We start from the raw sequence: 16,704 nt of genomic DNA, 5'->3' as shown, positions 1-16,704 counted from the left end.
TCTCCATCACATGACATTCGTAATTGCTCCCATTCACGCCGGGGCTCAGAAAGTCCCATTCGCCTACGGGGAATGGGAAATACTATTCAACAGATAGGATTATTCTTGTTCCATGACGCGGTATTTGTGTGCAAATGCATGCTGGTGTGCGCTTTCAGCGTTCGTGACGACGTATTGTTCCAAAGAGACAGCGCTACAGAGTTGGGTTCAAACATTTTCGTAAAGGGGTGGTTTGAAAGAGATTAATTATGTATTGAAATAAAAGTTCAACTGACAAGGATCTATATGTCAGTTATATAAATTATATAAAACAAATATTGAGTGGCTCAGAGTGAAATGGGAGGAATATTATCGCTCGGTAAAATCTGGACTTTTACAGTTCACTCGGCTTCGCCTCGTGAAATGGAAAAGTCCAGATTTTACCTTGCGATAATATTCCTCCCCCATTTTACTCTGAGCCACTCAATATTTGTTGACTTACTCACCTGTAGTTGTAAGAGTACAGTTAGGCAGATCTCCATCTATGAAACACATTAAGTCGTATCCTGATGGCATGAGCACACACGTGCAGAGTTCACAGTCTCCCCTGATGAAACTGTCGCCGACCTACGAAGTTGCCACATCAAACAATAAGCCATTTGCGAGTTAAATTTGAATAAAATCTGGAACGCTGACTTAATCCAATTCTTTGCACGTTTTGCATTCGCCATACCAAAGAGACTGTTACTATACCACGTGATTTGGGGCAAGTCTTATGCTAGCAACCCCCAGCTCCGGCATGGTCTGATGTCTGTGTGCCTTTCTCACCCATTGTGAACAATGTTTTGGTGCTGAGCGTCTCTACCTAACTATGCAAGAGATTGCCAAGAATCATGTGATTAGTAACAGTGTCTTTGGCCCGGAGAATTCAAAATTAAAATGTACCAAGCATTCTGAGCAAGTCATTGTACAAAATGTTTGTTTGTTTTTTAAAATTGTTTGCTGCAAACAATATAACACTCAGGTTTACCCCATAATAGGTGTCGGTGGTTTCATCCAGGCAGTCGCACGGTCTTTCTACTATCAAACACATCGATGTTCCATATGTGAACCAAAAATGTTGCAGGAACTCGTCCCCGTCTTTGTAGTAGCCTTCTTTACATTCGCAATCTGGATCGACACTGAAGGGAAAACCGGGTTCACAGCGAATATCTGGCTTAAAGGGTAGATTCCCGCCAAAGTAGAATTGGCTATCTTCGCAGGGAATCTTATCGGGTATATGGCAGTAATCTGGACAATCTGAAATCGAACAAAGCAAAAAATGCTGCGTTGGTACAACCAAATTAATAGTAAAAGATTTACGTAAAATTTACAAAATAACACATTTAGATCCTTGAACAAACAAAATGTTTGTAGGATTTATCTACAGCAGATTCCTACAAGGTTTCCATGATGGTTTGAATAAGGATTTTCACTAAATGTCAAGGTCAGTTCACAAGTTTTCTAGCTTTGCGTTTTAATTTTTTTAATAAATATAAATATTATAACAATGACTTGTTTGAAGTTTTGTGTTTGTCGATGCAATTTATAGACGTCGAAGAATTGTAAGATCGTGAACGAGTCTAGCTTGCTTGTAAATTGATACACAAAATACCGCTTTTCTTGAAAAAGCATCACATTCACACCAGCTGCCAAGATTTTACAGGAGGCTTTAGACTATCATTCACTATCACAGTGCAGTGAGGTATTTCATAATAACTTGGTAGTTTTGCTTTTTAATGTTGGCAAATGTATCACCCCTTATGCATTATGCCTGATTTTTCACTGAAGTGTGATTAATGAAAACAGACTTTTCAATATGGGGCTTCGCCTTTCACCGGCGTTCTTTTTAGGCACTGTATAGTCAGATTTATACAACGTCTGAATAAAGCCAAGTCATCTGATTGGTGGGTCGTCGGTCACATGTTATTGAAATATTCGTCCCAATGCACGGCGCGGCGGCACTGGAAACAAAGTTCCATTCCACGGCAAACAGAGGTTTTATTGCACGGCCGTTGTATTGGTGGCTCGGACCAATCGGATGAGGAAATATTCACGTGTTGTGTAACTCGTGCAATGGAAAGAATAATTTCATGAGGTGACAGGTGGAATGGAACATTCCATCTGTCGCCTTATGAAATTGCTGTTATCACTGCACTGATACATACAATAATTAGTATACTACGCGAGGGTAGGAGGTCGTAGGTTCGAGTTCCACTCGAGTAGCATTGTGACAAGACTGAGTATACAGGGTTAATAAAAACATCTGTGACACCAAAACCCATATTAAAAGATGTAGATTTTTTTCACTCGGAAGATTAGTTTAGAGTAGACATACTCCAAAAACTGAAAAGTGTATTTCAATTGTATTTTTCATGTGTGATTTCGACCAACTTATAAATTCGCAATAAAAGAATACAGTAAATGCAAAACAATTAGTACATTTGGATCCTGTTGTTGTAGGTACTGGTGTTGTTGTGGTCGGCTGTTGCGTTGTAGTTTGCACAGCTGTAGTCGGTGGTATTGGAGTTGTTGTTGGAGCTGCAGGTGCGAAATGGTAACAAAACGTGCCTCAGTATATTACACCAAGGGGAACATTAACTTACAGCCGTTACAGAGGTCCCATGCAAACATAGGACCAGTGGATCACTACAAAAATGCAACAATTTATTGCAAAACTATGATTATACCAAAAGAAGAAAGGGTAAAAATGTAAGAATTCAATTTCTAAACTGATTGCATCGTCAATAAAGTAAGGAGTACTTACGACAGTATGGACAGCACACGTGTGGATCATTAATTGGCTGTGGGGAAACCATACACATTTATTTTGTTTTGGCGCCTGTTAAAGTATTGCCAGAAGCAATCCAGTCAACAATCGACATCAAAAGATGGATACGCTACTGTATAAATCACTTATTTTTGTTCAACAGTATAACTACAAAATATTTTGAAGACAATCCTCTTCTGGGCAAGCCATACAGTTTGTGCGGTGCAGAAGAAACGCATCTAAGTACTGTACATACACAGTTCGTGCAGTTGGCTCGTTCCGATATATTAATTTGGGAAACCAATGCATCGAAACATGTACCCCAGCGTCCACACTTGATATTGCGTAAATGCAAGCTTGATAGTATTCAGTACAAGATTATCCTTTTACACTGGTGTCTTGCTTTATTTGACATGTTATACATGTATTTCTGGTTCATTAAATTAGAATAAAAGCTGTGAAAAAAGGAGAATTTTTACTGTGAGGTTTAAGCAGTACTTCTAAAATATATGTCATATAGATTAAAGGTGTCTCGTGACTCGGACTCGGACTCGACCTTTGTGGCTCGTGACTGGGACTTGGACTCGACCTGCATGACTCGGGAGTGGGGACTCGGACTCGGGAGAGGTGACTCGGACTCGATGTTTGGTGACTCGAACACAAGTCTGACTAAACTTTATCTTATTTATTTCGGATTATCTATATAAGCCCTACTGTTTTTTCAGACGATTTTGTCACTCAAAGGTTTAACTGCCCCTTTACTTTTTGAAAAGAGAGGAGGTTTTCAACTTACATCGGTACATTGTGGCGTAGGGCACACGAAGGTCTGGCAAATCACATTGCCACTCTCCTTGCATTCACATCGCATACACTTCTCAGGGTACCATACTTCACCAGGCTGAACAAATGTACAAACAAAAGAAACAATGCCGACTGTCAAATCTGTCATTTCCGGACGCCAAATGTTGTGGGCCTCGACATATCATGTCTTAACAATGAAAACTTGAAAGCTCTTCAACCCTTTAACTTCATTTACCTATGCTCATGACCAAAATATAAATTTGCTCTAGAGTTATTAGTCAAACTCTTTTTTTTTCAAAGTTGCAACGTTTCAAAGTACACTGGTGCTCTGCAGCTTATCTATTTTTTGTTCTGACGAGTTTTCAATTTGTATTTTGTTTTCAAGAAAACAAGCTAAATTTCCCTTATTTTCCAACATCTGAATAACTGGTATTTGTTGCGCAAAAAAATGTCTTTGAATACTCACAAAAGTTATCTTTGAATTATTAATGAGTCCATAATTTAACATTGGCGGTAAAAAAAAAAAAATTTGTATTGCTTGAAAAATTGCAATGAATAAAAGAAACCTTTTTTTCCTGGCTAAACTCGAAAAAAGCAAGGAGAATGCAACTTTGAATTTAAGTTCAATTCTAGAGAAAATCCCCCGAATCTTTACCATTAGTAACAATTGCCAAAAGAGATTATAAAGTTGCGTCTCAAACAATACAGCGCAGCGTGTAAAAGAAAAACCCACAAACTTAGTAGAACCTGCAAATAGTTTTAAACATGAATGTTCCTATTCATTCTTCAACGAATTTTTTTCAGAAGTTTCTCCAGAGTACAGATAATATTACCTCTCTGTAAACATCGTAGTCGTCACCTTCATATTGACAACGCTCTGGAATGAAATTGAAGATGTATTTCTTGATGACATTGCTACATGGTGAATAATTCGCTCAACTTCCACAGAGGAAATAAATATCTAACTTTATATTGAAAAATAAAACCCCACAAACATCAATATGTACAAAATAATAACCAAGGTCCACGAAACCTAAATTTTAAAACTGAATAATTTAAACGACTTTCTTATAGTAAGTGTAACACTACAACGATCAGCTAAAAAGTAAGAGTGCGTTGCTACCTTTGCTAAATTGAAAGACTTTCTATCGAACGTTTATTAATAACAAAGAAAATTTTACAAAACTATAAGGTACATATGAGACAGTAGTACATACCTATGGGAATGCAGTGACAACATTTGCCGTCATCTTTCATTTCATCCACTAGCTCTTCCTGTACGGTAAAATACAGCCAAATGAAAAACATACACAACTCAAAAATGAAATTTGTATAATTTCATGATTTGCTATTGCATTCTCTTGAACTAAAACGGCCTTCTTTTAAGGTACTATGGTAGCATTTCACACTAGCATGCCTTCATGTCAAAAGACCGTTCAAATTTCAATTCACAAATTCTTTTCCGAACTGAAAAGCACAGTTTGAACATCTTTATTTTCCTTGTGATATTTAACAATTGTTGACTGATGTGATGTGGGATTTGACGTTTTTACCACCCGAGGGGCGAAAAAGTATACATCGCGCCCTAGGGGGTTAAAAATGGCACATCCCTTTATATCACAGCAGTACACAATTGTTTTTTTTTTATACCGACCAATGAAATTATCCAAGCACATAAAGTATTTTAGAGATATTATAGTTACTGGTTAGTCACTGCACAGTTCAAAAGGTGTATCAACAAACGGTCACTCTAAGTAAGTGCAATTGCATTCATTTTTTAAACATGTTTTATTCTATATTGATCTTCCCTGAGAGCTTACCCACCCTTTTTTGTTTAATGTAAATCTCCTGACATAATACTGGTAGTATATCTTTTCCGAAGTCACTGTTCGTGAGTAGCTTTTGGTCATATGCAAAGCTAACCGTTTACCCTCTAAAAGGTTCGGGATGAGGTCAGATTTCACGTGGCCTGATACTTTTCATGGTAAATTTACACTATTTTTGGTACTAATAAAATCACACTTTTGCTGTTCCGCATCCGAATGACCCGGAGAGGATCCAAAGAAAAGTTTTTTTGAACCGGAAAAATGACCCTGAAAAGTACAGGTCAAATAGAACCAAGATGCCGGATCAAATCTTACCGGACATATTAGAGTGCATCAAGGTGAAGCGTTTTGTTAAGTGCTAAGTTGAACAAAAAGTAACAGTTGTTTTTTTATTGGTCTGCTTATAGGACTAGTAGCTACACTTTATGCTCCATGACATAATACTTACATCAGCATCACAGTCACTCGGTTTCAGAGGGCACATTTCACCACAGCTTACTTTGCAGAGGTCCTTGTCAACCCACTTACATTCAATGCATTCGGATTGAAACCAGTAGTCATCGTCCTGTTAAAACACACAACAGTTACTGTACGTCAAGGAAATATTATGTATATAAGATACCCATGTAGACTTGATTTTTGGCCTTTAGAGTAAATCACTGATGTGTTTTGCATAAAAAACACTTATTAACACTTCATTTTACCCATGTTCTTCACATGCTCGAATCTACGGCATGCAATTCAGCCTTGTGAATGTCGGTTAGCACCATAGCATAAATTGTCAAGTCGAAGGGCTTTAACAAACTCTCCATCCTCTCTCAATTATCACCAAATGTATAAATATTACAACTCAAAAATATATTCAAGACTCTTTTCAATTCAAGGTTTCACTGATATCACAAACAGACTGTCATCTTGCTCAAATATCTAAACATCTCCGAGACTAAACATGTAGAAAAAAAGTGGCATTTTAACAGTGCGGATGTCACCTTGAGTGCCCATTGACCTAGCGATTGGCAAAGTCCACTTCAATTGCAAAATCACTATACCTTATGGTCTTGATATTCTGTACAATTACACTCATCGACACAAGCTCCCAGGTCATCGTCCCAGTATTGATCTCGGGGACAGCTGCATGCCGGAGTACACTGTGGGGATCCAGGCTCGGGACACACGGGTCGCTGCTCATCCGCACAGGTCCGTAGGCAAGCACAGTCATCGTATTCCAACGGATAACAATCTAACAATTAGTAAGATAGTTATTTTTTATTTTACAAAATACAATATTAAGGAATTCCAATAACCTTGTACACAAATAGAAGCCTTCCCATAACCCCATGGGTAAGATACTCTCCCAAAACCTTTGAGCCAGGGAATTGTTCTAATCAACTGGAACTGGATCTGCTGAAACATTGACAAGTTTTGTTTGTCTTGAAAATCAAAGGTGGTATGCATTAGAGGACCGCGACAAAACTTATGCCTATGTTTTTGTTGGTTAACCTACTTGGTATTGTGGCTTGTGTCGCAGTTGTAACTTGTGGTGTCGTAGTGACAACACTTGTTGTTCTCCTGCTGGTCGTTGGCGGGGCTGTTTGGCTGGTTGTAGCAACTTCGGTCGTGGTCTTTTCTGTTGTTATAACTGCTGTTGTTGGAGCTGTTGAATTTGTAAGTGATAAACAAACCGAAACCTTAGATATTTCTTTGTATAGGCAAGATAGCAACGTTTGGTAATACATATAGACAGGGACTTACCAAATAAGGGAATATAAGACACTCGTTTTATTTAATATTTTTCGTGCAATGCTCTCAAAGTGTGAGTGTCGCTATTGATGCCATAATTCGATTTACAAATCTAACGCGTGACAATTTGAGACCATAGTACACCAAATAATGCATTCTCTGAAATTTCCAGAATTCCATGAGAAATATTTTCATTTCAGCGAGGTTGCTGGAAAGTAAAGAGGCGGCTGCAAGACAGGAACTAATTAGATACTGATAATATGCAGGCAACTTGTTGACAAGCAATGGCCTCCCGTTCTGGAGAGGTGTGTAATATTCACACATCATCAACACTAAAAGCCAATATCGTGTCAAACAGTCAATGGACACAACTTAGGCACATGGCACAAGACCCACATACGCCAAACTGGAAAAATAAAATATCCGTCTGAGCCACTGCCAAAATTCCTTGATTTTTCCCATTTCTGGGTGTGTTTCCCCCGAATAACCTGAATTTTCCCCTAACTTTTCCCTGAATAATGGAAAGTCATTTTTAAGGTTTTCCCTGATTTCTAGAGTGGCTGGGAACCCTGTAAAAACGCTGCCAAAGGTTCACGACAATGCTGGACCCTAGCTACCTGCAGTTGATGGAACAGTTGTCACTCGCACAGTGGTCCGCTCTGTTGTAGTGGCTATGGGCGAGGTAGTCACAACTTCCGTGGTCCGTGACGTGGTCGTTGGTGCTGGTGCAGTTGGGCTCACCGTTATCGCCTCGGTTGTCGACACCTGCGTCGTGGTTTTGACTGTTGTAGCTACAACCATTGTAAAACAAAATTAATACAATGAGGAAAGAACGTTGCATTTATTTTCATTATTATTCACAACCTAATGCAAACACCTAATGACTTGAAGTGAAAGGGGTAACATAATTGTGAAAAATTAGAAAACGTTGATTAACATCTAGCAATTTATTCTGTACAGTTATTTTAATGGGAATAGGAATGCTGCAAACTGCTTCTAACTGGAATGACAATATGTAAATCTAAAAAAAAATCATCCAAATACAATCTGCAATAGTAATGATAATAATAATAATAAACAAATAAGGTACATACTATACCTAGCTGGAAGGATACTTACCGGTTTCTTCACAGCCGTTGTACCGTATCTGAAAGCTAGCCAACGGGAAACGACTCAAGATGTAGATTCTCACAGCGGACACGTATGTCAAGTCCGACGGCAGGTGAATCTTTTTACCAGTCTCACCCACAAACAGGGACGTCTCCCCGTTCTTGACTTCAGAAAACGGACCGCTCTGGACGTACTGGACCTCGACAGCAAACGTCACTTCGGTCATTGTGTCGATGTCACTTACTATGATGACTGAGGTCACCCGGACTCTTGGTGTAAATTCGGCGGTCATATAGGAGCCGTCGTAAGGAGCAGACTCATCGACGGGTGGAGCTGGGGGATTCCACCAATAAGTTGGCGGACGATTCACGTCCGGATTCTCCTTTGTTGTCCTTTGGATGTCCACAATCTCGTCGAGATTGTCGGCACATTCCTCCGGCGGTGTCGGCCGCGGTGCTGTGGCAGGATTGAAGATAAAACGCACAAGCCAATATTAATATAAAAAAATATCAAGGATCACATGAATCCGGAGAACTGGTTCATGTATAACTTCTTTTCTTTCTTGATATGGGTTGATTAAACGGCAATCTAGTATTGCTAGTCTCAACTTTTTCTTGGATCCTTGATTTGAAACATCTGAATTCAGACAATAACAACCAGGCATTCAGATCTGAACTCTCATTGATGCGGTGAGATTTAGTTTATGTTATCTCACAATTATATTCTGAAATAATAAAAAATAAGGTGTATCAAAAAGACGTATACACCGAAAATAAATGTCCCCCCAAATGAAAAAAACACCATTCTTTTTTGAAATATCGCTCTATACATATGGGTAGATAAACCTTTCACGCTTTAAATGACACCATGATCATTTTGGCACTTTCATGCATGACTAAACAGTGGCTACATTTGCAAAACGTTGTGGAAAAACGGCTTGCGCACTTAAACGAATCGAATCCTCATTTTAGGGACATTTGTTTGAGCGTAAACATATTTTTGATGCATCCTGTATATCTAACTGGAAATCGAATACTTACTGCTGGTTTCTTCACAGCCGTTGTACCGTATCTGAAAGCTAGCTGACGGGAAACGACTCAAGATGTAGATTCTCACAGCAGACACGTAGGACAAGTCCGACGGCAGGTGTATCTTGGTGTCAGTCTCTCCCACAAACAGGGACGCCTCCCCATTCTTGACTTCAGTAAACGGACCGCCCTGGATGTACTGGACCTCGACAGCAAACTTCACTTCGGTCATTGCGTCGACGTCACTGGCTATGATGACTGAGGTCACCCGGACCCTAGGAGTGATTTCAGCGGTCAGGTAGGAGCCGTCGTAAGGAGCAGACTCATTGACGGGTGGAGCTGGGGGATTCCACCAGTAAGTTGGAGGACGATTCACGTCCGGATCCTCCTTGGTTGTCCGTTGGATGTCCACGATCTCGTCGAGATTGTCGGCACATTCCTCCGGGGTTGTCGGCCGCGGTGCTGTGGCAGGATTAAAGACAAAACGCACAAGCCAATATTAATATCACAAATTATCGAGGATCACAAGAATCCAGAAAACTGGTTTAATTATGTATGAGTTCTTTTCTTTCTTCATAGGTTGAATAAATTGCAATCTAGTATTGCTAGTCTCAACTATTTCTTGGCTCCTTGACTCGATACATCTGAATTCAGACAATGACAATCATAGAATCGGAAACCCAGGCATTCAGATCTGAACTCTCGGCAATGTGGTGAGATTTAGTTTATGCTGTACATAAAAAAGACTATCAATGAACAGGCCACCTGTAGTGGTTTGAAATACAGTTGTCTCTGTTGTGGTTGCCTCGGGAGTGGTGGTTACAACTGTTGTGGTGACTTCCTCAGTGGTTGTGGGTCGGGCTGTGGTTGTAGGTGCCTCAGTGGTCGTAGGTGCCTCAGTGGTTGTAGGTGCCTCAGTAGTAGTCAAACGAGTAGTTGTCCTTTCAGTAGTCGTTTGAGCCTCTGTATTATAAAGCCAGCCGTTTAATTAGTTAAACATGTTCCTAAATAAGACCTAACTCACAAGTCACAGATTGGTCACTCAAGGCTCAATAATAAAAAACCCACACTTTACTAAATTTTCCTGAAACATACAATCACCTGTCATTGCAATACATTTTCAAAAATAAACCCCCTTTTTAATTTTTGCCTTTCAGAGGTGCCTTAGTGACATACAACAGTGAGTTTGTACCCCAAATTGGCACTGGGTGATGCTCATTAGTCTTTTTTTTTAAGGGTCCGTATCCTAGTCAGTCTACTGGCAGGGCATTATTTGCAGCATAATGCTACGTTTATATAGACAGCAAGCACCAGTCTTTACCTGTGGTTGTCTGGATTGTTGTCGTTTCTGTTATGGTTCTCAATGGAGTAGTATTCACAACCGTTGTAGTGACTTCCTCAGTAGTCGTCAGTTGGGCAGTGGTTGTAGGTATCTCAGTGGTTGTCAGGCGCGTAGTAACTCTCTCAGTAGTTGTTGGAACCTCTGAAATGTTTGTAGCAACATATTTTTCCAAAAAGTCAATGTCAGTCATTTTTTCCAACCTTTAAAATTCCTGTCATATAGAGACTCACTTGATTAATACAATCTCATAGATTCCTTCAAGTTGAGAACTGAATTCTATACCTATTATCAGTTATCTAACCAATAATAACTATAATATAGTTAATAAAACTATACCTGTGGTTGGGGCCTCCGTTGTGGTCACAACAGCAGTTGTCTCCTCCGTTGTTGTTGCTTTTGGAGTGGTTGTTACGACTGTAGTTGTAGTAATGGTGGTCGTAGGTGGCGCAGTTGTCACTCTAGTGGTCCTTGCAGTTGTTGCCACTTCTGTGGTAGTTTCAACTGAAATATACCCGATGTAAACAGGGTTTTTTTGCGTTGCACTTTCATTTGCAAAATTACTTCAAATGCAGGGCCCTATAGACAGATACAACTCTTAAACAGTTATTAAGCACGCTAACACTTCATGCGAATGCGAATGCGAAGCAAATCTGACATCATGAAACATTTGCTGTGAGATTTGCCGGATTGGAAATGTATCAAAACTTTGTGAATTCGGAGCGCAAAAACTTGTCGGGAGGACAGAATATGAACCGACCTTTAAAAACTATCGTCTCACACCTTGTCATTTTGTGTGACAACACTAAACGATTTCATATGACGATGCAAATTATTATAATAAAGTTTTTCAGTTATTATCGTTTTATAGTTTTATGATGGTCCTTTTTGATAATGTTATCATAATGATGTACACCCGCGAATACTTACCGGGTCCCTCACAACCGTGGAATATTATCCTGAAGCCAACAGAGGTAGGTGGATCAAAAATAAACACAGCCATGCTTGCAACGGCTGGCGTATCCACAGGTACATGTATCTTGCTGCCAGTAAAACCGACAAACAGACGTTCGTTGTTCTCGCCCTTAAGGGAAGTAAAGCTGCTACCCTTGTTGTACCTAACAACGATCGCAATCTTCACTCGTTCAACTGCCCCGTCCTCTCTTAGCACCACGACGGAAGTGACAACAGCCCTCGGGGTGAACTCGGCAGTCAAGTGGGAGCCGGAGTAGGGGTTAGACGGATGAGTGGGTGGGCTTGCAGGAGTCCACCAGTAGGTAGGTTGCACTTGGAAGCCGGGATTATCAGAAGTTTCCCTTTGCACATCCACTAAGTCGTACGTGTCCAGATTGTCAGAGCATGGTTCTTGAGTTGTGGTAGCTGGAGCTGATGCAGAAAACACAAAAAGAAACATTTATAAACAAGGAGGCAAACGGGACCTATTCTTAAGAAGTTTAAAGAGACTCATTCAAGGGTTCCAGACAATAAGAGTTGTTTGAAACAATAGCAATCAGAAAAAAAATACATGGCTTGTTTATTCATGATTCAATTCAATATCACATTTATTTTCATACTTGTATTCAAAAGGAAAAAACAGCATATACAATAGTATGGAACCCTCAACGGTTAGAACTGTACTTAAACCATAGGTTCACAGTGTGTTTGCCGCTTTATCAGGGCAGTAGGCCTAACATATATACATAAATTATTACTCACTATAGACGTTATATATTGCAGGTATCTTACAGAGTGTTCTTTGTTATGCTTATTTTGCAACTATGAACGCACAGAGGGTTTACTCGTGCCTATCCAGGCAATACAAAACCATTGCCCTGTAACTTCGACTTAAAAGGTTTATTAAATGTTGTAGTTTGGTAAGGAAGGTAACCGGCAATAAAATATGTACCAGTGGTCGTCTGGACTTTGGTTGTCTCTGTTGTGGTTGCCTCAGGCGTAGTGGTCACAACAGTTGTGGTGACTTCCTCAGTGGTTGTGGGTTGGGCTGTTGTTGTTGGTGCCGCAGTGGTTGTCAAACGAGTGGTTGTCCTCTCAACTGTTGTTGGGGCTTCTGATTTTTTTCACATAACGGCAAACAAAGAATTATTATGCTATCTTATTTTGGTACATTACTATGATTAAGCAAACAGATAAATTCCTATCAACTGTGCAATTATAAATTACCTTAGGACAATATTTTGCACTGTTTTTCTTTCAAAATGCCAAGTGGACAAGGAATTTAAGAGAAGGTTAAAATATTTGATAGTCTCAACAGTTTCTACAGTTACACATGAGATCGTTATTCGAAACTTTTTATTTATTTTGAGAATATTGTACTGTGTGGAAATGTTGTCATACAAGTGAATGTTGACCGTATTTGCATCATAGGGAAAACGGCTTTAGCCACATTACTGGATTTTGATTTACACTGAGAATTATATTTAAATGTTCGCTGTGTGCGTAAAAAGCATATAAGTCTTTCGCTTGAAACAGATACAATTTCACTTCAATTAAAAAATACCTATACGAGGCTATAAGCATCTATACGGCTAGTAATGCTTCTGAGTAAAATTGATTTCTCTCTGTATGCTACTAAACTGCTGATTGACCTTGCATTAACCACAAGAGTGGTTCCTAAGACCTTGAAACATCTCTTGTTGCTCAATAGGCCTATTGGTTTGATTTGCACTTGATTTTGATTTGCTTTTTCTTCGTTTGTAAAACTAAATTATCATTTGTTTGAAAATTCACTACATATGCCTGAATACCAGTAATATCATGAATATACCTGTAGTGGTTGCCTCTGCTGTTGTTACAACTATGGTTGTCTCTTCCCTGGTCGTTGCCTCTGGAGTGGTGGTGACAACAACTGTGGTCCGCTTGGTTGTGGGTGGGGCAGCAGTTGTCGGCGTGGTTGTCACTTCCGTTGTGGTTACCGTGGTTGTTGTAGGTGGTTTGGTGGTTTGGACTATGAGAGATTTGTGCAAATAACATTATTATTTGTCAAGTGAGAATCTGGATGACCTTTAAACAATAATTGACACGTGGATCATGCCCAAGCACATATTGGATCTGATCCTCAACAAAGAATAAAATATTGCTAAAATGAAGAATCTTTTGGCGGAAGGGTGGATAGTTAAATGCACATGTAAATGCCATCGTCATCGAGATTATGCAAGCAATATCCAGTGCCAGTTTCAGATATCAGTATATCTAACGTAATATCTGCAACGATAAACAAATTTGCTTTTTACCTGTGGTTGACTGGATAACTGTTGTCTCTCTTGTGGTTGCCTCAGGAGTAGTCGTTACAACCGTTGTAGTGACTTCCTCAGTAGTTGTGGGTTGGGCTGTGGTTGTAGGTGCCTCAGTGGTTGTTACACGAGTTGTCGTCCTTTCAACTGTTGTTGGGACCTCTGAAACGTGATTTTAACAGAAAGCTGGTTATGATCACACTGCGCAATATGAACGAGTCTTTTTGGAGTGTTTTAAAATTTTCATTTCGAGACAGTCAATTTAAAATTTGCGGTTGTTTGCACTTTATCGAATATAGTGAAAACCAAAGACTGATCTTAAAAGAAACAATGATTTTTTTGAAATAGAAGTTGAAAACGGATGAATACCTGTGGTTGTAGCCTCTGTGGTGGTATATACTGCAGTTGTCTCCTCTGTAGTTGTTGCCTGTGGAGTGGTTGTCTGCACAGCAGTGGTAGTCACAACCTCAGTGGTTGTAGGTGCAGCAGTCGTAGTAGGGGCTCTAGTTGTCTGGGTGGTTGGGACAACCGTAGTTGTTCTCTCCTCGGTGACAGTCGTTGTAGTTGCCTCCTCGGTTGTAGGAGCAACTGTGCATTGTCAAGGTATCAAAGGAAAATAATTTGTGAAGATCGTGATGCATTTTAGAAGCCATCAATCAGTCCTAAATGAGAAAATGTCATTTTGACATGTGTGATGTGAAAGAAATCATTCCTTAATCGCCTAGCAAACATGCAACAACCAGAAGAAAGTTCGAGCCAGGAGTAATATATCGTAAACCATAGTTCGATTAACTTAAATTTGAATGCAAATGGTTCAAAACTCTAGGCGTCTATTTGGAACAAGTTTTGTGATGCCGTTTTGACCAGGGTAGGCTATAACTAGAGGCATCTGCTAATTGCTATTAGGTGCAGGTGTAACTTACGGCACGATTTTATCTCTAGTCTACTATGGTTCACCCGAACTTGCTCCAAATCGCATAAGGTATGATTACATGTCTATTTTCTATAGGGACAGTTTGGGCAACTGATTAGTAAGAGCTTATCAAATTTAAAATGATGTATACTGCAACAATTACTCTGTACTTGTTTTACCTGTCGTCCGAATAACAGTTGTCTCTTTTGTGGTTGCTTCAGGTGTTGTGGTCACAACTCTTGTGGTAACCTCCTCAGTGGTTGTAGGTTGGGCAGGGGTTGTAGGTGCCTCAGTGGTTGTCACGCGAGTAGTTGTCCTTTCAACAGTTGTGGGAACCTCTGAAAACATGAATCAAGATTGTCATCAAGACACGACAGTGCAGTGAAATATTATCGTTTCTTTCTTTTTTCAAATATCAACACTGGTCATCAAAGGAACAATATTTTGAAAAGTGAAAGATTGGAAATTGAAACATACCTGTGGTTAGGACCTCTGTGGTGGTCTTTATTGTAGTTGTCTCTTCTGTGGTTGTTGCCTTTGGAGTTGAAGTCTGCAGAGCAGTGGTAGTAATAACCTCAGTGGTTGTAGGCGCAGCAGTTGTGGTCGGTGCTCTTGTCGTCTGTACAGTTGTGACAACTGTAGTTGTTGCCTCCTCAGTGGTTGGGGCAACTGTACATGGTTCAGAAGAAAAAAAGGCGTTTAAGAAGAATACTTGACAACAGTTTCATTCGAGAAAACATAAGTTATTCCAGCAATTTAAAAGATTACTTAAAGAATTGAAATAAAAGAGATGAACAGCATTCCTGATCACATAGCAACACAATGTAAACCTTCATATCGCTAGCAGCAACAATTACAATAACGACAATTAACAATTATGGAAAACATTTTAACCTGTGGTTGTCTGGATTACTGTTGTCTCTTTTGTGGTTTCCACGGGTGAGGTAGTCACAATTGTTGTGGTGACCTCCTCAGTGGTTGTAGGTTTTGCAGTGGTTGTGGGTGCCTCGGTGGTTGTAACACGAGTAGTTGTCCTTTCAACAGTTGTGGGAACCTCTGAAAACATGAATCAAGATTGTCATCAAGACATGACAGCGCAGTGAAATATTATCGTTTCTTTCTTTTTTCAAATATCAACACTGGTCATCAAAGGAACAATATTTTGAAAAGTGAAAGATTGGAAATTGAAACATACCTGTGGTTAGGACCTCTGTGGTGGTCTTTATTGTAGTTGTCTCTTCTGTGGATGTTGCCTTTGGAGTTGAAGTCTGCAGAGCAGTGGTAGTAATAACCTCAGTGGTTGTAGGCGCAGCAGTTGTGGTCGGTGCTCTTGTCGTCTGTACAGTTGTGACAACTGTAGTTGTTGCCTCCTCAGTGGTTGGGGCAACTGTACATGGTTCAGAAGAAAAAAAGGCGTTTAAGAAGAATACTTGACAACAGTTTCATTCGAGAAAACATAAGTTATTCCAGCAATTTAAAAGATTACTTAAAGAATTGAAATAAAAGAGATGAACAGCATTCCTGATCACATAGCAACACAATGTAAACCTTCATATCGCTAGCAGCAACAATTACAATAACGACAATTAACAATTATGGAAAACATTTTAACCTGTGGTTGTCTGGATTACTGTTGTCTCTTTTGTGGTTTCCACGGGTGAGGTAGTCACAATTGTTGTGGTGACCTCCTCAGTGGTTGTAGGTTTTGCAGTGGTTGTGGGTGCCTCGGTGGTTGTAACACGAGTGGTTGTCCTCTCAACTGTAGTGGGGGCCTCTGTAAAACATATTTTTTAATGTATGACGGTTGTTGTTTGGATCGACCGTTCTAAACAAATCCCTTTATGATTGAATTGGCAACATTTAATTGAAAAATCTTTGCATTATAACTAGTGTACCAGAAGATGAAGC

The 16,704-nt window shown here is 39.7% G+C and overlaps 1 protein-coding gene across 1 annotated transcript in view; it reads right to left on the bottom strand.

Annotated features, from left to right (window-relative positions):
* The window catches only part of LOC119719438 (mucin-2-like), a 40,757-nt gene that overhangs the window by 20,772 nt on the left and 3,281 nt on the right, over positions 1–16,704 (bottom strand). The window contains exons 10-35 of the mRNA XM_038188894.1: positions 16,409–16,570; positions 15,992–16,183; positions 15,691–15,852; positions 15,274–15,465; positions 14,976–15,134; positions 14,253–14,471; positions 13,884–14,045; positions 13,418–13,597; positions 12,539–12,700; positions 11,563–12,018; positions 10,972–11,136; positions 10,615–10,776; positions 10,059–10,256; positions 9,306–9,755; positions 8,275–8,721; positions 7,773–7,946; positions 6,920–7,069; positions 6,465–6,655; positions 5,864–5,980; positions 4,807–4,864; positions 4,423–4,466; positions 3,582–3,686; positions 2,786–2,822; positions 2,461–2,559; positions 1,010–1,278; positions 486–606 (exon numbers count right to left, since the gene is read on the bottom strand). Of these exons, the coding sequence (XP_038044822.1) occupies positions 486–606; positions 1,010–1,278; positions 2,461–2,559; positions 2,786–2,822; positions 3,582–3,686; positions 4,423–4,466; positions 4,807–4,864; positions 5,864–5,980; positions 6,465–6,655; positions 6,920–7,069; positions 7,773–7,946; positions 8,275–8,721; positions 9,306–9,755; positions 10,059–10,256; positions 10,615–10,776; positions 10,972–11,136; positions 11,563–12,018; positions 12,539–12,700; positions 13,418–13,597; positions 13,884–14,045; positions 14,253–14,471; positions 14,976–15,134; positions 15,274–15,465; positions 15,691–15,852; positions 15,992–16,183; positions 16,409–16,570 (4,833 nt within the window). The remainder of the gene's footprint in view (positions 1–485; positions 607–1,009; positions 1,279–2,460; positions 2,560–2,785; positions 2,823–3,581; positions 3,687–4,422; positions 4,467–4,806; positions 4,865–5,863; positions 5,981–6,464; positions 6,656–6,919; positions 7,070–7,772; positions 7,947–8,274; positions 8,722–9,305; positions 9,756–10,058; positions 10,257–10,614; positions 10,777–10,971; positions 11,137–11,562; positions 12,019–12,538; positions 12,701–13,417; positions 13,598–13,883; positions 14,046–14,252; positions 14,472–14,975; positions 15,135–15,273; positions 15,466–15,690; positions 15,853–15,991; positions 16,184–16,408; positions 16,571–16,704) is intronic.

Source organism: Patiria miniata, unplaced genomic scaffold, assembly GCF_015706575.1.
Source record: "Patiria miniata isolate m_02_andy unplaced genomic scaffold, ASM1570657v1 HiC_scaffold_8, whole genome shotgun sequence".
NCBI lineage: Eukaryota > Metazoa > Echinodermata > Asteroidea > Valvatida > Asterinidae > Patiria > Patiria miniata.
Note: the sequence above shows the minus strand (reverse complement) of the source record. Positions and strands in the feature narration are given on the sequence as shown.